This window comes from Oncorhynchus mykiss, chromosome 7 (genome assembly GCF_013265735.2).
Source record: "Oncorhynchus mykiss isolate Arlee chromosome 7, USDA_OmykA_1.1, whole genome shotgun sequence".
In the NCBI taxonomy this organism is placed as follows: Eukaryota; Metazoa; Chordata; class Actinopteri; order Salmoniformes; family Salmonidae; genus Oncorhynchus; species Oncorhynchus mykiss.
Window position 1 is genome coordinate 47,337,138 of NC_048571.1, and position 20,639 is coordinate 47,357,776.

A 20,639-nucleotide genomic window follows, 5' to 3' on the forward strand; every position below is an offset into this window, starting at 1 on the left:
GGTAAAACTGACAGCACTAAATGTAACTGTCAAGACCTGACATTTTAACAATTTGCATAGCTAGATAGCATTGTGACAAAGTCAAAACACACAGAAATACTTTTCAAAGACATATCGGTTTACTTTAGATAAATTATACAGGGAAAGAAATGCTTACCACAGTAAGTTACAGTATGTCATAACTCACATGTAAGGCAGTGCTTAAAATTGAAACAAACAAAAAAATACATTACAAAGAGAGTTACAGTGTTTTAAAACAAGAGGTTCAATGTTTGGCTAGTACCCTAAGAACACAGACTTCTCCAAGCCGTCCTCTACTTTGGTGTACTCCAGGTGGGATCTGTAGTACTGGCTGTTGTAGTGAGGGCTGTTACGGACGTACTCCAGATAGTCAGGGGTTCCTGGGCAGATTACATTGTCTGCCAGCAGCACTGTGCCTTTCTGTATGAGACCACACTCCTAGAGAGAGAGGGATATAGGAAGAGATATAGTTGGGGGAATGGGAGAAAGAGAGGGAGATGGGAAGACATATAGTTAGGGGAATGGGAGAAAGAGGGAGAAAAGAGAGAATGACGTGTTTTGTTTATTCATATCGGGGTTAGAGTGTAGGACTATCAATGCTTCACTATCATCACAGGATGATCAGACTAGTTATCTTACTTACCTCCAGCAGTTTTGTGTCAGGAAGGTAGCGCTCTTTCCAGTGGTCCAGGAAAACTAAGTCAAACGCCTGGACCCCGAAATGCTCCTTCATCCAAGGGATCCAGTCTCCTGAGGCTCCCTCCACTAGCTGCACCTGGACAACAGTAATGAGATCTCATCTAAGCTTCTAAATTACAACTGACCCGTATCTTTTAACATCTACTACCCACCCATATTTACATGAATGTACATCACGTTCATCATCAGATGTAATTATATTCATCTATCCTAATCTCCTTTTACCTTATCTTCCAGTCCTGACCATTTGATGACTTGACGAGCAATGGCAGCATAATCTGGGTTGAACTCCAAGGTAATGACACAGGCTCCAGGGGGTAATAGGCGGGCTATGCGTACTGTTGAGTAGCCACAGTAAGTGCCTAACTCCAAGACAGTGACTGGACTCACTTCATTGACCACCGAGTCCAGAATGGAGCCTGTAATGAAGTCACAATATATAGACACACACACGAAGATGTGGACACTGTCAAGACCAGGCAGACATGTGGCCTGGGGTGGTCTAGAGGTCTAAGAACACATCCTGTATATACGGCTGCAACAAGGGTTAATTCAATCTGACTGCTCTTTCAGCACTCTCCCCTACCTTTCACCTCTATCTATCCAATAAACATACAATATATTTACTACATACTGTGTTTGTGTATATATATATATATATATATATATATATTATATAGGTTTTAAATACCAGGCAGACTGATGATAGGATAAAGATCAATTAAAGACTTTTATTCTCATTTAGCTGGTTATCTGAGGCCACCTGATTATAAAATGTAGGCACACATGACTAAGTCGCTTTTGGATAAAAGCGTCTGCTAAATGGCATTTGTTATTATTATTAATAACCCATTCAAAGCACATGTAGAGTACCTTTCTCATCCCCCACATTCATGGCCCATTCTCTATGTCTGCAGAAGTGGTCGATGGCTGTGATCACACTCTGGGGGTCTCCTACAGTGGCTTTGGTCTGCACTGCCTTCAGAATACGCTAGATATTTCAGAGGGAAAAATTACGGATGGTATTGTACCTACGATGATGCCTACATTACATTTAGTATTTACTATTTTATTAGGATCCAAATTAGCTGCTGCCAAGGCAGCTGCTTCTCTTCCTGGCGTCCAAACAAGAATAAAACGACACATCACAACAAAACAATAATCTACTCTACATCATAAATAAAACAACACATCACACAATACATTGTGCACTATACACATTTACACTGGTCCATCATAACAAATGTACAATATAACATGTACAACATTACAACAATACAATATCACAAATACAATGTGTGTGTGTGTGTGTACGTGCATGCATGCGTGGCAATGGGTGTGTGTGCGTGTCTCTTCACAGTCCACTATTGTCACGCTCTGACCTTAGATATCTGTTTTCTTTATATTTTGGTTAGGTCAGGGTGTGACGAGGGTGGGTATGCTAGTTTTTGTATTGTCTAGGGTTTTTGTATTTTTTTTTCGGGGTTTTGTAGGTCTAGGTAATATGTATGTCTATGGTGGCCTGATATGGTTCCCAATCAGAGGCAGCTGTTTATCGCTGTCTCTGATTGGGTATCATATTTAGGTAGCCATTTTCCCTTTTGTGTTCGTGGGTTCTTGTCTATGTGTAGTTGCCTCTCAGCACTCATTCGTGTCGTTTTGTTATTTTGGCTAGTTTGTTCAGTGTTCATTCTTATAATAATAAAGAATGTACGCATACCACGCTGCGCCTTGGTCCGATCCTTACAACGATCGTGAAAGAAGAACCCACCACAAAAGGACCAAGCAGCGTGTTAATGAGGAGCGGACATCATGGGCCCGGGAGAAAGATGAGTGGAGGACATCCTGGACCTGGGAGGAGGTAATGGCAGGGGACAAGACCCTGCCATGGAAGCAGGTGGAGATAGCGCAGGAGGAAAGGCGACGATACGAGGGGACACGGTTAGCACGGAAGCCCGAGAGGCAGCCCCAATATATTTTTTGGGGGGAGGCACACGAGGAGATTGGCTGAGTCAGGTTGGAGACTTGAGCCAACTCCTCGTGCTTACCGTGGGTAGCGTGTGACTGGTCAGGCACCGTGTTATGCAGAGATGCGCACGGTGTCTCCGGTTCGCATTCATAGCCCGGTGCGCTCTATTCCAGGTCCTCGCATTTGCCGGGCTAGAATGGGCATCCAGCCAGGACGGATGGTGCCGGCTCTGCGTACTGTGTCTCCGGTGCGTCTGCACAGCCCAGTGCGTCCTGTGCTGGCGCCCCGCACTTGCCGGGCTCAAGTGAGCATCCAGCCAGGACGCATTGTGCCAGCTCTACGCTCCAGATCTCCAGTGCGCCTCCACAGTCCAGTACGCTCCCCGCACTCGCCCTGAGGTGCGTGTCATCAGCCCGGTACCACTAGTACTGGTCCCACGTATCAGGCCTCCAGTGCGCCAACAAACGTCCAGAGCTTCCGGCGACATTTCACAGTCCGGAACCTCCAACGACGGGCCACAGTCCGGAACCTCCAACGACGGGCCACAGTCCGGAACCTCCAACGACGGGCCACAGTCCGGAACCTCTAACGACGGGCCACAGTCCGGAACCTCCAACGACGGTCCACAGTCCGGAGCCTCCAGCGACGATCCCCAGCCCGGGGTCTCCAGCGACAGTCCCCAGCCCGGGACCTCTGGCGATGATCCGCAGCCCAGAGCCTCCGGCGATGATCCACGGTCTAGTTCTACAAAGGCGGCGGGATCAGTGTAAAGAGGGGGGGCGGCGTCCAGAACCAGAGCCGCCACCAAGGGTAGATGCCCACCCGGACCCTCCCCTATAGGTTCAGATTCCCACCTTTAGGGTGGGGTACTGTCATGCTCTGACCTTAGATATCTCTGTTTTCTTCATATTTTGGTCAGGTCAGGGTGTGACGAGGGTGGGTATGCTAGTTTTTGTATTGTTTAGGGTTTTTGTATGTCTAGGGGTTTTGTAGGTCTAGGTAATATTTATGTCTATGGTGGCCTGATATGGTTCCCAATCAGAGGCAGCTGTTTATCGCCGTCTCTGATTGGGGATCACATTTAGGTAGCCATTTTCCCTTTTGTGTTCGTGGATTCTTGTCTATGTGTAGTTGCCTGTCAGCACACATTTGTATAGCTTCACGTGTTGTTTTGTTATTTTGATTAGTTTGTTCAGTGTTCATTCTTATAATAATAAACAATGTATAAATACCAAGCTGTGCCTTGGTCCTATCCTTATAACGATCGTGACAGCTATGTTTTATCATTTTTTTAAAATCTGAATTTACTGCTAGCTTCAGTAACCTGATGTGGAAGAGAGTGCCATGTAATTATGGCTGTATAGTACAGTAAGTTTCCCAGCCTCTGTTCTGGACTTAGGGACTGTGAAGAGACCCAGGTGGCATGTCTTATGGGGCATGTATGGGTGTCTGAGCTGTTTGTTAGATGTTTGAACAGACAGTTGGGTGCTTTCCACACGTCAATACTTCTGACAAAGACAAGTAGTGATGCAGTCAATTTCTCCTCTACTTTGAGCCAGGAGAGATTGACATGCATGTTCTTGATATCAGCCCTCCGTGTACATTTAAGGGCCAGCTGTGCTGCTCTGTTCTGGGCCAACTGTAATTTGCCTATGTCCTTCTTTGCAACACTTGACCATATATATATAGAAATATACAGTACCAGTCAAAAATGTGGATACACCTGCTTATTCAAGGGTTTTTCTTTATTTTTACTATTATCTACATTGTAGAATAATAGTGAAGACATCGAAACGATGAAATAACACATGGAATCATGTGTTAGTAACCAAAAAAGTGTTAAACAATTTAAAATATATTTTAGATTTTAGTTTCTTCAAAGTAGCCACCCTTTGCCTTGAAGACAGCTTTGCACACTCATTGGCATGCTAGTTAAGTGTTCCTTGAATTCTAAATAAATCACAACAGTGTCACCAGCAAAGCACCCCCACACCATCACACCTCCTTCTCCATGCTTCACGGTGGGAACCACACATGCAGAGATCATCTGTTCACCTACCCTGCATCTCACAAAGACACAGTGGTTGGAACCAAATATCTCAAATTTGAACTCATCAGACCAAAGGACAGATTTCCACTGGTCTAATGTCCATTGCTCGTGTTTCTTGGCCCAAGCAAGTCTATTATTCTTATTGGTGTCCTTTAGTAGTGGTTTCTTTGCAGCAATTCAACCATGAAGGCCTGATTCACGCAGTCTCCTCTGAACAGTTGATGTTGAGATGTGTCAGTTACTTGAACTCTGTGAAGCATTTATTTGGTCTGGTAACTCTGATCAACTTATCCTCTGCAGCAGAGGTAACTCTGGGTCTTCCTTTCCTGTGGCGGTCTTCATGAGAGCCAGTTTCATCATAGCACTTGATGGTTTTGCGACTACACTTGAAGAAATGTTCAAAGTTCTTGAAATTTTCTGGATTGACTGACCTTCATGTCTTAAAGTAATGATGGACTGTCGTTTCTCTTTGCTTATTTGAGCTGTTCTTGCCATAATACGGACATGGTCTTTTGCCAAATATGTCCATCTTCTGTATACTACCCCGACCTTGTCACAGCACAACTGATTGGTTCAAATGCACGTAGGAAAGAAATTCCACAAATACACTTTTAACAAGGCACACCTGTTAATTGAAATTCATTACCTCATGACGCTGGTTGAGAGAATGCTAAGAGTGTGCAAAGCTGTCTTCAAGGCAAAGGGTGGCTACTTTGAAGAAACTAAAATCAAAAATATATTTTCATTTGTTTAACACTTTTTTGGGGTACTACATGATTCCTTATGTGTTATTTCATAGTTTTGGTGTCTTCACTATTATTCTACAATGTGGAAAATAGTCAAAATAAAGAAAACCGATTGAATGACAAGGCGTGTGCAAACTTTTGACTGGTGCTGTAGGTCTATAACCTCTCATATAGTTTTAATATTAACTCATGCAAAAATCAGTAGCTGTGCATTAGTAAAATCACTGTGGAAGCCAAGCCCCCCCCCCCCCCCATTAAAGGGATGACACACACATTGTCATTTCACTCTGAAAACTCTCAAAGGGAAACGCTGTCGTTATACCTTTTCATGACAGGTCTCTGGAAGAACCACAATACCATAGTAACAATGGTGAACACCAAAGACTGAACTATACATCTGTTTAGAGAGCTCACTTGAGGACGTGAAGTCCGGGTCAAGGTGTCCAGTGCACGCTCCACGATGACATCATGCCACAGTAGTGCCAGTCCTCCATGATACTGCACAGCCATGGGGATCACCCAGCGGTAAAGAACAAAGAGGACAGCCGCTCCCATGATCAAACCAGAAAGAAGGCTCAGCAACATCCTGGGACACACAAAGATGGCTGTCATAAAAATGAATTCACTGTAATATAAACGATTTCTAATTTAGTTATGAAGACGGATAAACAGATAAATAACCATAGACACACTGTATCCATTTTAAAAGATTTTGCAATACAGTATGTCCTCTTATAAACAACAAGAAATCTGTGTGATCATAATGAAATGAATACTTATGGAAATCAATGCCCACGTCCATCAGATCTTGTATCTCTCCTTTATTCCTCCTTTTGTACTAGGCTAATGAAATGGGTATTTACTATGCAGCAGATGACACTCAAACATGTCCTCCTCTCATTATCATTCAACCACTGTTGTCATATCCACTCATTACTCTCCATCACTCTCACCATCACTCGTCAAGGGGAAATGTATTTCATGATTGGCACTTTATATTCTTATTTTTAACAAATACATTCATGTGTCCATGTGTTTCAAAATAATACTAACTAAATCACACTGGACTATGACAAAGTAACAACAAATACAACAAGTGTCAATTCGTGAAGAAAAGTCAACAACCTAGCGCTCATATTGAAAATCAAAAACACCTCTGAAACATGGTGGTTGAGTTGAGAAAAGTGCAAAAAGGGATAAGAACAAAGCCTTAACAAATGGTTTGCACGTATGGAGGTCGGGGGGGGGGGAGGGGGTGGACTATTGAACCTTTCATAGAGAATGCAACTCATGTCTATAAGCCCAGGAGAGGCTGAGCGGAGGTAATGCCTCGAGATGGGCTTTGCGTTGCATAGCAACGGGCAGAACAGGTCAAGCTGTGAGACAAAACCCATGGCACTTGGGCTGAGACCATCTTTACTTAGCCTTTCTTACACGTTTGTGTACTGTAGCTACACACGTAAAAGCTTCTGGAAATGTAGTCAGGCGCTTTGAGAGAGTGCCTTAATTAGATGGCAAATATACAGCAAATTGTTTGATGAAGCGGATTAACTGTACCATATTCCAGTGGGCCTTGCACCCTCAAGGTGCTTGAGATGTATAAAATGTATAAAGACAAAGTAAAACGTATAAAGACAAAATATTAACATCCGCTTATACTAAATAAGTATAAACTGCAGTGTACAGAGAGAGAGCTCAATAAAACAACTCTGAAGATCGTTCCAGGAGATCATGAGGTGAAGAGGGGCATGCGAATCAGATGATAGAAAACACATGCCACACATATTTAACCCAATCCCCTCTGATGTAATTATGGAATCTAAACAGTTCCAATGAAATCTACACAATTCAGTCAGTCAAACATCAGAATGCTCCGCAACATCTTAAGCTTTTTAAAAAGGTAGAAGACAATTTACTGCACTGTTATCATGAAACCACAGTTTAAACCAAAAATGTAAGCATGCAAAAAGTAGCAGCTATTTCCTATACTATTTCAGCATGCAAAGGTAGATTAAAGACATGTCAATGGCATAATAACATAGCTATACTTACATCTGAAGCTTGTCAGTCTCCAATCAGGATGGAGATATTCTTCCTTTTCTTCACTTACACTTATCCTTCTTGATGGCACCTCTCTCGCCATAAAACTGTTCCACACCTTCCAGCACAGTTCGTCTCACACACCAGCGCACGCACATTTTCACGAGACTAACCCCTCCCTACTTGCCAACCCTCCCCCTCACTTTCCGCTACTGAATAATAGCTAACCCTTAGTGTGAACAGAGAGGAATCCCACTGGGCACGGACGTCAATTTAACATCTGGTCCACGTTGGATCGACATAACTTCGTTGAAATGTGGAAACAACAACGTTGAATCGACCAGTGCGTGCCCAGTGGGATGTGGAGGTCTCACTAGAGAAAGCCCGCTTTCAGTCATCAACACACTCACAGCCCACCTCACGCATAAGTTGGATCAGAAGGGACAACACAGAAGGAAGCAACGAAAAGAGAGGAGGTATGGCTTACCTTGCATGGACTGGGTGACCGGGCTGCAGTTTTGAACCCTACTCATCAGTATCCTAATCCCCTTTGAAGCAACTCCTCCTCTGCCATTCCACGAGATCTCATCACAGGAGTCAGGTGAATCAGAGTATTATGAATTCATGCATGAATTGGCTAAATTAACACAACGTCTAATTCTAACCCGATTTCTATTAATTGTTTTAAGAAACGTGGTAGATAATGAAAGCCTTGTATAAACAAATAGCATTTATTCAATGAAAGACAACAACAAAAGTAATGTTCCCAGTGTCCTTTTGAAAAGGCAGTATTCCAGTAAGTCTTGCCTTCTTTATGATTTTGGTCATTGATGTGCTCCAATTTGAATAATCTGAACACAGGCCATCACATCAGAAATAATCTGGAATATCAAATTAATATCTAAAGAGAGCTGTAAAATTAAACAGTGACAGTTTTACATTGTTTCTCATGTCACCTCTCCATATCAAAAGTTATTTTCTCCACATCAAACGCTTCAAATCACCCGACAAAATATAGTGATAATTGATTGCTCTGGCAGAGCAAACAGAAAAATAGCACATGCAGAAAATCAGCTGAAAAAAATAACACTTGCTGAATTTCATACGTGACCCACAAAACCCCTTCCCCCACTTTAATGGCAATTCTGCCACTTTTCAACCTCATAATTATCACCAGCACCAAACCAGTGTCTACATACGGTATGTGAAAACAGCACGTTTCTATGATCTGTGGTTAAACAGATAAGGTCCTAAAAAAGACTTCTCTGTGACATCACAGGGTAGGATTAAAAGTAAGAGAAACTGATTTTCTAAACCTGCAAAAAGTTTCTAGTCAGAGGGAGGGTATTTTCTTGCTCCCCACGTTGCCGCGTATCTCAGTGTTAGAAAATCACATTTTTTAAAAATGTTTCAACTTTTGATGATGTCATCGCGTTTAACTTTTTTTATTTATATTTTGTTCTACAAAAAGTAGAAATATGCTAATTTCATATTTAGACACTGGTATTGTGCTTGAGATAATGACATGAGGTTTAAAATGGGTGGAATTGCCCTTGAAATCATCATCATATTATGGGACTTCACCTCTGTAACCTCTGTAGCCTCGGTGAGACGGCTGTGTCTACGATGTAATCCGGGGTGGTTCAGACACTGGGCAGTGGTGGCGACTCTGTGTCCATGAGGGGATCCAGAGGGGTTCAGACACTAGGTAACAGTATGATGTCTATGAGGAGATCCAGGGATGTTTTAAACACTGGGCAGCGGTGGCTCTCTTCTCTGGGAGGGGCTCCAGCATGGTGAGGAGGAAGGCACTGAACTGGACTGCCTGATCCCGTGGCCACTCGTATTTATCCAGCAGGATCTCACACAAACTCCACGGCTTCAGCCTTGAGATGCGCCTCAGATGCCCTGTTAGCAAACAAGGGAAAGAGTCTTAGTATTGACTGAACAGAATATGTCAAATTAATTTGATAGTCATTGTGTGGGTGAAATTAAAACAAGGGTGATTCACATAAATATGAATCAGATGCTACAAGAAACCCTTTGTGGAAACAACAGTTCACAAGTCATTGTGAATAGATATACCTTTGTGATTGAAATATCGCCTGGAGTTTCTCCCTGAGAGGGCAAACTGGGATGGAAGGGGTCCCAGCAACTCAATTATGTGAGCAATGTGATCTGAAAGGAGACATTGGACTATGCTGGTGAAATAAATATTATAGCATTTTATTTTCTTTCCTTTTTTATGAGCAAGACCAATCACCAGGAAAAACACAGGACAGAGAGGAGAAAGAACAAGGCTTTACCTTCCTCTCGAGAGAAGTTGTCCCCTGAATGGGGTTCAAACAGATATTCCCCAGTGGCCAGCTCAAATGCCTGTATGGAAATGTTGAGAGTTCTTAGTATTAGATATTATGGACAGTCATTAGGGTGGATGTGGTGCTCCTGGGTTCTCACCATGCAGGCTGTGCTCCAGATGTCTGCAGGAGTGCCATAGCCAGCCCCAATCAGGACCTCCACAGAACGGTACTGACAGGTCTGGATGTCCTCTGTGAAGTGTTTGTACTGGAGAACAGACGTGAAGAATTAGCCCTCCATACTATGAGCAATTACTTGATATTAGCCTGTTGAATGTTATATTAATGTACAGTGCCTTGCGAAAGTATTCGGCCCCCTTGAACTTTGCGACCTTTTGCCACATTTCAGGCTTCAAACATAAAGCTATAAAACTGTATTTTTTTGTAAATAATCAACAACAAGTGGGACACAATCATGAAGTGGAACGACATTTATTGGATATTTCAAACTGTTTTAACAAATCAAAAACTGAAAAATTGGGCGTGCAAAATTATTCAGCCCCTTTACTTTCAGTGCAGCAAACTCTCTCCAGAAGTTCAGTGAGGATCTCTGAATGATCCAATGTTGACCTAAATGACTAATGATGATAAATACAATCCACCTGTGTGTAATCAAGTCTCCGTATAAATGCACCTGCACTGTGATAGTCTCAGAGGTCCGTTAAAAGCGCAGAGAGCATCATGAAGAACAAGGAACACACCAGGCAGGTCCGAGATACTGTTGTGAAGAAGTTTAAAGCCGGATTTGGATACAAAAAGATTTCTCAAGCTTTAAACATCCCAAGGAGCACTGTGCAAGCAATAATATTGAAATGGAAGGAGTATCAGACCACTGCAAATCTACCAAGACCTGGCCGTCCCTTTAAACTTTCAGCTCATACAAGGAGAAGACTGATCAGAGATGCAGCCAAGAGACCCATGATCACTCTGGATGAACTGTAGAGATCTACAGCTGAGGTGGGAGACTCTGTCCATAGGACAACAATCAGTCGTATATTGCACAAATCTGGCCTTCATGGAAGAGTGGCAAGAAGAAAGCAATTTCTTAAAGATATCCATAAAAAGTGTCGTTTAAAGTTTGCCACAAGCCACCTGGGAGACACACCAAACATGTGGAAGAAGGTGCTCTGGTCAGATGAAACCAAAATTGAACTTTTTGGCAACAATGCAAAACGTTATGTTTGGCGTAAAAGCAACACAGCTCATCACCCTGAACACACCATCCCCACTGTCAAACATGGTGGTGGCAGCATCATGGTTTGGGTCAGCTTTTCTTCAGCAGGGACAGGGAAGATGGTTAAAATTGATGGGAAGATGGATGGAGCCAAATACAGGACCATTCTGGAAGAAAACCTGATGGAGTCTGCAAAAGACCTGAGACTGGGATGGAGATTTGTCTTCCAACAAGACAATGATCCAAAACATAAAGCAAAATCTACAATGGAATGGTTCAAAAATAAACATATCCAGGTGTTAGAATGGCCAAGTCAAAGTCCAGACCTGAATCCAATCGAGAATCTGTGGAAAGAACTGAAAACTGCTGTTCACAAATGCTCTCCATCCAACCTCACTGAGCTCGAGCTGTTTTGCAAGGAGGAATGGGAAAACAATTCAGTCTCTCGATGTGCAAACCTGATAGAGACATACCCCAAGTGACTTACAGCTGTAATCGCAGCAAAAGGTGGCGCTACAAAGTATTAACTTAAGGGGGCTGAATAATTTTGCACGCCCAATTTTTCAGTTTTTGATTTGTTAAAAAAGTTTGAAATATCCAATAAATGTCGTTCCACTTCATGATTGTGTCCCACTTGTTGTTGATTCTTCACAAAAAAATACAGTTTTATATCTTTATGTTTGAAGCCTGAAATGTGGCAAAAGGTCGCAAAGTTCAAGGGGGCCGAATACTTTCGCAAGGCACTGTATTTTGTCATCTAAGGTACCATATCTAATACCTATACAGTACCAGTCCAAAGTTTGGACACACCTTCTCATTACAGGGTTTTTCTTAATTTTCACTATTTTCTACATTGTAGAATAAAAGTGAAGACATCAAAACAATGAAATAACACATATGGAATCATGTAGTAACCAAAAAAAGTGTTAAACAAACATATTTTATATTTGAGAATATTCAAAGTAGCCACCCTTTGCCTTGATGACAGCTTTGCACACTCTTGGCATTCTGTCAAACAGCTTCATGAGGTAGTCACCTGGAATGCATGTCAATGAACAGGTGTGCCTTAAAAGTTAAAAGTTCATTTGTGGAATTTCTTTCCTTCTTAATGCGTTTGAGCCAATCAAGGGTGTTGTGACAGGGTAGGGTTGGTATATAGAAGATAGCCCTATTTGGTGAAAGACCAAGTCCATTTTATGGCAAGAACAGCTCAAATAAGCAAAGAGAAATGACGGTCCATCATTACTTTAAGGCATGAAGGTCAGTCAATTTGGAAAACGTCAAGAACTTTGAAAGTTTCTTCAAGTGCAGTCACAAAAACCATCAAGCGCTATGATGAAACTGGCTCTCATGAAGACCTCCACAAGAAAGGAAGACCCAAAGTTACCTCTACTGCAGAGGATAAGTTCATTAGATTTAGAGTTACCAGCTTCAGGAATTGCAGCCCACATAAATGCTTCACAGAGTTCAAGTAACAGACACATCTCAACATCAACTGTTCAGAGGAGACTGCGTGAATCAGGCCTTCGTGGTCGAATTGCTGCAAAGAAACGACTAGTAAAGCACACCAATAACAATAAGAGACTTGCTTGGGCCAAGAAAAAATGAGCAACGGACATTAGACCAGTGGAAATCTGTCCTTTGGTCTGATGAGTCCAAATTGGAGATTTTTGGTTCTAGTCTTTGTGAGACACAGTCTAGGTGAACGGATTATCTCCGCATGTGTGGTTCCCACCGTGAAGCATGGAGGAGGAGGTGTTATGGTGTGGGGGTGCTTTGCTGGTGACACTGTCTGTGATTTATTTTGAATTCAAGGCACACTTAAACAGACCTGGCCTCCACAATCAACCTACCTCAACCCAATTAAGATGGATTGGGATGAGTTGGACCGCAGAGTGAAGGAAAAGCAGCCAACAAGTGCTCAGCATATGTGGGAACTCCTTCGAGACTGTTGGAAAAGCATTCCAGGTGAAGCTGGTTGAGATAATGCTAAGATTGTGCAAAGCTGTCATCAAGGCAAAGGGTGGCTACTTTGAAGAATCTCAAATATAAAATATATTTAGATTTTGAATTATTGAATACCTTTTTGGTTAATACATGATTCCATCTGTTATTTCATTGTTTTGATGTCTTCACTATTATTCTACAATGTAGAAAATAGTCTAAGAAATTAAGAAAAACCCTGGAATGAGTAGGTGTCCAAACGTTTGACTGGTACTGTATTCATTCATAAACATAATGTCTGTCAGATAGTAACTCACCACCCAGCAGGCGTTGCCCAGATCTGCAATCTTGATGCTGATTTCATCAGCATTCTGTGGCTTCAGAAGATTCACCAACATATCTGTTTCACTGAACCCTGAAACAAAATACAAGACAGATGGTGCTGATAGATATTATGGTAGATGGATGTGCCGTGAGTGCTCTGGTGTAAAATGGATGCTATTTATGATGTATTACAACATAAATATCATTCATATACACTGAGCATACAAAACATTAGGAACACCTGCTCTTTCCATGACATAGATATGAAATGAAAGCTATGATCCCATATTAATGTAATTTGTGAAATCTACTTCAATCAGTGTAGATGAAGGGGAGGAGAGAGGTTAAATTAAAGAAGGATTTATAATCCTTGAGACAATTGAGACATGGATTGTGTTTGTGTGCCATTCGGTGGGTGAATGGGAAAAAACACGCTCAAGTTTCCCTGTGTATCAAGAATGGTCCACCACCCAAAGGACAGCTAGCCAATTTGACACAACTGTGGGAAGCATTGGAGTCAACATGGGCCAGCATCCCTGTGGAATGCTTGACACCTCGTAGAGTCCATGCCCCAACAAATTAAGGCTGTTATGAGGGCAAAAGCTGTTGCTACTCAATATTCGGAAGGTGTTCCTAATGTTTTGTACACTTAGTGTAACTTAATCATCAGCATATGCATGAAATACTGTAATGCAAATCATGAAAGTTCAATTGAAACACTGGACAGGTATTCTGACATATACTACACGGAAATATGCTGTGACAATATACTCTATACAGGGGGCTCCAGATCAAGACTGACCATGTGATGGTGATGAGGGCTGGTTGTCTCTCTGGGTAGAAGGATGCAGCACTGTAGATTGTCTAGAGCAGTGAGACATTGTAGTCAATGATGGTGCATCTTCCATCGGTGACGAGACTGACTCCTTGCTGTCAGAGCCCATTGCTTCTTCATGCAGCAGGTTCCGTCTCCATGTAGTACGCACAGGACCTGAAGGCTTAGGGGGAGAGGTGGAACTGGGAGTGCTACAGGGAGTGGTGATATTGGAGAATGACACATGAGCTTTTGCCCTCTTCTGACGGTCAACTAAAGTGTCCTCGTCCTGCTGCGGCTGTTGATGTTTGTTCCCCTTTCTCGACAACCTGGCCCTCGGGATCCTGGAAACCTTCCCGGTCTATGAGCACAGTCACAGGACTTTGATGGGAAACTTAAAATGAGACGTCTTTCATTTTGCAGCATGTTAAATATATTTTAAACCAATCTCTGCAAATAAGGTACATTTCTTTAAATATTAGTACCACAAATCCCTTTTGCATGCAGTGCATGCTAATTTTCAATGAATTGATCAAGGTGAACAATTTCACTACAAACACAAAGGTATTTTTGGTAGTTACAAAGGTAGTTATACATACATACTGAATGAATACAAATAGCAATTAGTCAACTGTGCATCTTCATTCAGAAATGCTGTTCATGTGCAAGTTAATGATTAATACATATTTGTTATAGCACACACACACCACTGCTGTTGTAATGGTTGAATGAGTAGAACACCTGAAACAGTACTGTAACTATTGACAACAGTCAGATTCACAGATCAATGCTTTTCTCCAGAAGAACCTTAATAGGGCCAAGATCCAGTGAATCAGCACACACTCACAATGCCAAGTCCATCTTACCCAAACCCCAAGAGTCTGGAAAGCCACAGTCAACTTCCCCAACAAGTTTGACACAATCTAATACCAAAATTATGATAGGAGGGGTCAGAGAGACATAGGTGAAATATGAGGTCATCAAAAGATTACCAGAAACTATGTTTCATCCTTTGTAGCAATATGGTTGGTTCATGATTTGAAACAAGACAAAGAGTTGATTGCCATACCTGCTTCTCTCTTAGACTGGTATTTTCTGGCATCAGTAGTAGATGAAGAGATCAGCAAGGCACAAGAGAGCATGAAATCAAATCATAGAGAACAAAAATAATAACATTAGGTAATATTAAACTTTGACTCATAATATTCAACATTGTTATTGCATCTCCATCTATCTGTAACAAATATTTTCCATTTCCCTCCATCTAAAAACTAAATTAAGTTTAAAAAAGACAAGGTGGAATTGTACTTAATGACACATGTATGCCAACTTGGAATAGAGAGCAATCCTAACCTGAACAGCTTGTGGGAGCAGGAGAAACTGGCAGCTCCTGTAGGTTGGTGTCGGCTGCCAGCTCCTGGACGTAAACATCATCCACTCTCAAAAGGATGTTCTCTGGCTTGATGTCTGTGTGGATAATCTTGCATTTAGTGTGCAAGTAATCTAAGCCCTGGAGAACCTGTGATATGAGACAACAATGGTGATATACTGTTGCTACATGACACCAGGGAACACACAAAGGAGATCATCCTTTCACAGAAGCTGCTCTGGATGATAAAACGGTAGAGACAGGATGTGGAGATCACAGGGGAAAGACACCACCTGTCTGAGGATGCTCTTAACGCAGGGCAGGGGAAGGCCAGTGTAGTTGGATTTGATGATCCACTTCAGCAGTTGGTGACCCAGCACTTCAAGAACCATGCATACATCTGACACATAGCTGAATTAAGGAGAAACCATTTCACTCAGATGTGCAAGTTAACATACAACACATACTGTATGAGAAATAGATCACGGGTAAAATGATAACACGTGGATGACTTTTAAAAGGATACGCTCCCCATTGACTCCAGAGACCTTGAAGTCATCGATAAGTTGCACAACAGTGTCTCGTTTAGGGTCAGATGGGTCACTGTCCCTTACCTAAATGCAATTGATAACAGGACATAACTGGGGAGTAAACATGTGACGTTTCATTATCACCATTGTGCAACTAATAAAAGGCAATATTTCCTAATAAGCTTGGCTCTGGTTGATGAACAAGCAAGGTATTAGACTGATTAAGCCTATGTAGCAGAGAATAAAAGGTTGAACATGGGTATACAATACTAACACATTTCAGAAGCTCGATCTCATCCAAACCAGTCTCTGTGAAGGTTGGAGCACTCTTTACCACCTTCAGAGCCACAAAACGCCTCTTCCTGCTCATACAAATAAAAAATGTGAATCACTTGCTTTAACTGTCATAATCACAATATGAAACCGAAGGTCAATCAATAACAAAAACAATGTTATCAGTATACTGTAACTATTATACTTACTCAATGTCCCAGCCTAGCCACACAGTGGAGAAGTGGCCCCATCCCAACTTCTTCACCACCTGGTAACGGTCAATGAATATTGCTCCAATTTCCACTGGGTAGTATCCACCTACAATGAACATTGACGCCTCTTTCCGATCAGCAATAAACTGTATAAAAACTACTACCACACAATATTGTATTGTTGTTTGGTGATATTTGGCACACTGGTGAAGTACCTATACAGTAATCAGATGGATTCTCCTGTTCCTCATCATCTGATCCAAAAATCTCAGGTGAAGGGGGATATGATGATAGTTTGATGGTAAGGGGTGGTTTGGGGGTAGGGTCAACTAGTGGTTTAGGGGTCAGGGATTTGGGGGTAAGGGATGATTTGGGGGTAAGCGGTGGGTTGGGGTTAACAGCAGGTAAACTGAGGGAAAGGGCTGATATTGCAGCAGCATATCTAGATGAAGGCACATTGGACATTGTGACAAGGGACACACAATAGAACAGGGAGCCGACGCCTTCTAAGCCTAGACAGCACAGGTCATGCAAGTGTGGGGTTGAAGAAAATGGAGATGAAGATGGTACACGCAGAAGGCCTACGGCAAAAAGAAAAACAGACAAACTGTTCATTAAACACTTTCACACTATTATAAATTGACATCCTAATCATTCATACATAGGATATATGAGGTTAAATCAGGCAACACAACGTGGCCAATGTACAGGTAACTGCCAAAATAAAGGAAACACCAACATAAAGTGTCTTAGTAGGGTGTTTGGCCACCACAAACCCCTCTTTTAAAGTCGTGAGATCTCTTCTAGCCATGGTAGTCAAAACAATGGGCATTTTCATACATGACCCTAAGCCACTGATGCAGACCTTTGGACAATCTACATTTTAAAAAGTCTAATAAAATCCATGTAATATAGCCTACACCTTCACAATAAATCTATAATTTATTTTAGACAGGTCTAAAGAAACATGATATGAAGAAAATGTAGCCTATTTCAGAAGAATGAATAGCATACTCTGAGTTGTCCTTAATTAGTTCCTGATCTGGCTATGCCAAATGGCTGTGGGCTACACTAGTTCATTTAACAGACAAGACTTGCTTAGAATTCCGAGGCATTATTTAATATTATTTTGTAGTATGAAGAATACAATTGAACAAAGCTGAATAAAATAGACAGGATATTTTCTCCAACCGATTTGAGGGAGTGCACGCACACATGTGGCTATTCTGTTGAGCGGTTAACAACGAAATATGTACTCCTATATGCTTATTTATAGTTATTAATGTAACTTTAGTTGTTCTACAAACGCTGGTTATATGTTTGGATTTTTTAATACATTGTAAGGCTGAATGATGCGACTCTAATGATGATTTTTAAAAAGTTGCTTGAAAGACATGAGCTCTGCTTTGTTTTTTTTGCGCAGTCTGTACACTCTTTGTCAGTCTCTAAATTACAAATTGAGAAGCACTTGATTATGCCTCGAATTTCCCGGCGGCCTCCCCTTTGTGTGGCGATAATGCACCCTAAAATCAGAAGCACTGGGGACGCAACTTTGCGCGTCCGAATCCAAATCCGAGGTGCATATTGAAGATATATATAGCCAACAAGATGAATAGGCTTAACGAACTGCAAAAGCACTAGCCTATGTCAATTTACTATCCCCCATAGTACAAATTCTACTCTGTGGGATAAATACATATTCCAAACATATTCTGGGACAGTTGTAAAATGCGATAGATCCCAAATTAATATAACCACTAGCATCCAAAAAAAGATGTTTTTACGCAATGAGGCTGACGCAACAGATCAGAACATTTAGCTAAAAATGTTGATAAACTATTCGGCTATATCTTCCCATTATAAGTACAGTAATGCACACACAGCAGTAGGTTATAAGCGCAAATGTTCCATTAGCGGGAAAACACCATTATCAAAAGTGACCATGAATGCGATTATGCATATAATGCTTTTATTATAAAGGTGCATTTTTATGGTGAAAATTATCTTCCCCAAACTTGAAATTCACGCGCTGCATACAGTATGTATGCCCGTTAGGCTCTGCACCCCTTGTAAAGAGGATTACTATGCTTCATTTTAAGAAGTTTTTTGGCCACTTTAGTTGTGATTACAAACCTTATCAAAACATATAGGCCTATGGGTTAGGCTACATGAGGTGTCCGACTCTGATTCGAAACAGTCACACAAAAATCTTGTCTTGACATATAATAAATAATATATGTGTGAAATTCGCTTTGATTTAGAATGGCACTGTTATTGGAGAAGCCCAATAACAGTGACTGAAAGGTCACGTGGAATTTGACGGCCTTCATGACTGGTGGCACACGGTGTGGCGGTAATATGGTCACCACAAAAGCCCTAGGTGTGAATACTTATGTAAATTAGGTATTTACTTTTGATTTTCAATAAATCTGCAAAACATGTTTTCACTTTGTAATTACGAGGTATTGTGTAAGGGTGAGATTTTTATTTTATTCATTTTGAATTCAGGCTGTATGTAACAACACAATTTGGAGTAGGTCAAGGGGTATGAATACTTTCTGAAGGCACTGTACTTCGTATTCCTCATTTACTGAAGTATTTTCCTTTATTTTGGAACTTACCTGTATCTACAAAAGAGTAAAGCCTATTCAAATTCTACATTTAGTAAATCTTATCATTCTAGATACTGTCTGCAATTACATTTTCAGGGTCCAGTGAATGGGCAAGAGACAGTTTATTTTTAGCTGGGTTTCGATGAATGGCTTGTCAACTTAAATAGCTCTTCAAAGCTGGCCTGTAACTATTGACTGGGTGCATGCTCTCTAGCAGAGTCCTTCTTGTAAACATGTCACAACTATAGCTAGATAGGGCCGTCTGTCAAGTCATTCTCTCAGTCAAGTCATGAAGGTGTCAAACACAACCTCCAGTTTGAGTTGTTTGGTAAGACTTCAGCACTGCCAAGTGCAGCAAACCTGTCCTCTAAATACACTTTTTTTTGTTTTATGTAACAGATGATTTACATTTGTGTAACTGATTTATAAAAGTAACTATCTAAGGCAAAACAGAAATTAACGTGCTAATAATAGTCGTTAGGTAGCCTGAGTCTGTTCTCGACAAAAGTTGTTTATATGTTGCAGTTTGTCATTGTTTTGAAGCTGATATCAGCGAACAACTTCAAGTTCATGCAGTTATTACAAGGTGACATATTAAATAACAATTGGTTCTAAACTTTATTACACTCTGTAACTGTGAATTTATTTTAAAAATATTTACCCAAATACTTACATATAATAGTGAAAAACGGTGTCCTCCGATTTCTTTGGCAGCTGAGGGACCGTTCTTCCCTCGTCAATGTTTGCTCTGCGTGCCTGCCTGCCTGCTTGCCCATAAGCACAGCATATGTTCTGAAAATGACGTGAGCTGAGCTGTGCTGGTGGCTGGCTGGCAGGACACTGGTTTCCACTTTCCACTAGAATCAGTGGTATTTAACTGGGTCTCCGCGGCCCGCTGTAGGGGGTTTCAATGTTTTTATGAATATTGCTAGAAACAACAGAATACGTTCATTTGGAATTTCAAACCTACAAGTGTATGTGCCGCTGCCTGCTGGTAAGGTTTCTTAACTTGGACATACATTTTTGCCAACACATGGCTAACCTTTGTTTAACCAGCTAAACAGCTGCTCTTAGTGAAAATGTGTTTGGGAGTTATCTTTCTAGCTAATAGGCTATGTTAGAGTGTACAACTCCGGTTCCAATCATAATGTGGGGTGGTTAAAATAATGAAAAACGGTCTACCAAATCTATTCATTTTAAAATGTTGATTACTTCTCCGTCCCATTATCATTCACCTGATGAGAAAACATATGATTGGGTCTCTGGTTTGCCTGGGAGGTGGTCCCTGGGCAATCATTTTTTTAAAGACCCCTGCACTAGATAACACAGGCAAAGTTATATTGGCTATATTATAAAGATTCATGCTTTTTGGTCTAAATTTAAGGTTAGGGTTAGGCATAAGGTTAGCACTGTGTTAAAAGTTAGGGTTTAAGGTTAGGTTTAAGAGTATTTGCAATGAGTTACTTTGCACCTCTGTAAAAAAGTAATCTGTCAAATTGTGTCAT

At 41.3% G+C, this 20,639-nt stretch overlaps 2 protein-coding genes across 3 annotated transcripts; both read right to left on the reverse strand.

Moving 5' to 3' along the window:
• Positions 1-97: 97 nt before the first annotated feature.
• Positions 98-8,180, reverse strand: LOC110527893 (catechol-O-methyltransferase b). Of its 2 annotated transcripts, none has more exons than XM_021609485.2 (6): positions 8,013-8,180; positions 5,900-6,071; positions 1,594-1,711; positions 946-1,139; positions 665-796; positions 98-459 (listed from the first exon to the last, which is right to left on the reverse strand). In XM_021609485.2, the coding sequence occupies exons 2-6, from the start codon at positions 6,068-6,070 to the stop codon at positions 277-279; spliced, it is 798 nt and encodes a 265-aa protein (XP_021465160.2). In that variant the 5' UTR covers position 6,071; positions 8,013-8,180; the 3' UTR covers positions 98-276. The 2 variants fall into 2 exon arrangements, with proteins under 2 accessions (XP_021465160.2, XP_021465159.2); XM_021609484.2 differs by having other exon boundaries at positions 7,538-8,108.
• A 62-nt stretch (positions 8,181-8,242) lies between these two features.
• Positions 8,243-19,944, reverse strand: LOC110527892 (SRSF protein kinase 3). The gene is made up of 15 exons (XM_036983372.1): positions 19,808-19,944; positions 16,738-17,103; positions 16,520-16,628; positions 16,312-16,399; positions 16,034-16,121; positions 15,801-15,907; positions 15,492-15,657; positions 15,208-15,233; positions 15,005-15,061; positions 14,127-14,499; positions 13,318-13,415; positions 9,983-10,090; positions 9,832-9,901; positions 9,611-9,703; positions 8,243-9,433 (listed from the first exon to the last, which is right to left on the reverse strand). The coding sequence occupies exons 1-15, from the start codon at positions 19,908-19,910 to the stop codon at positions 9,249-9,251; spliced, it is 2,037 nt and encodes a 678-aa protein (XP_036839267.1). The 5' UTR covers positions 19,911-19,944; the 3' UTR covers positions 8,243-9,248.
• Between the last annotated feature and the right edge of the window lie 695 nt (positions 19,945-20,639).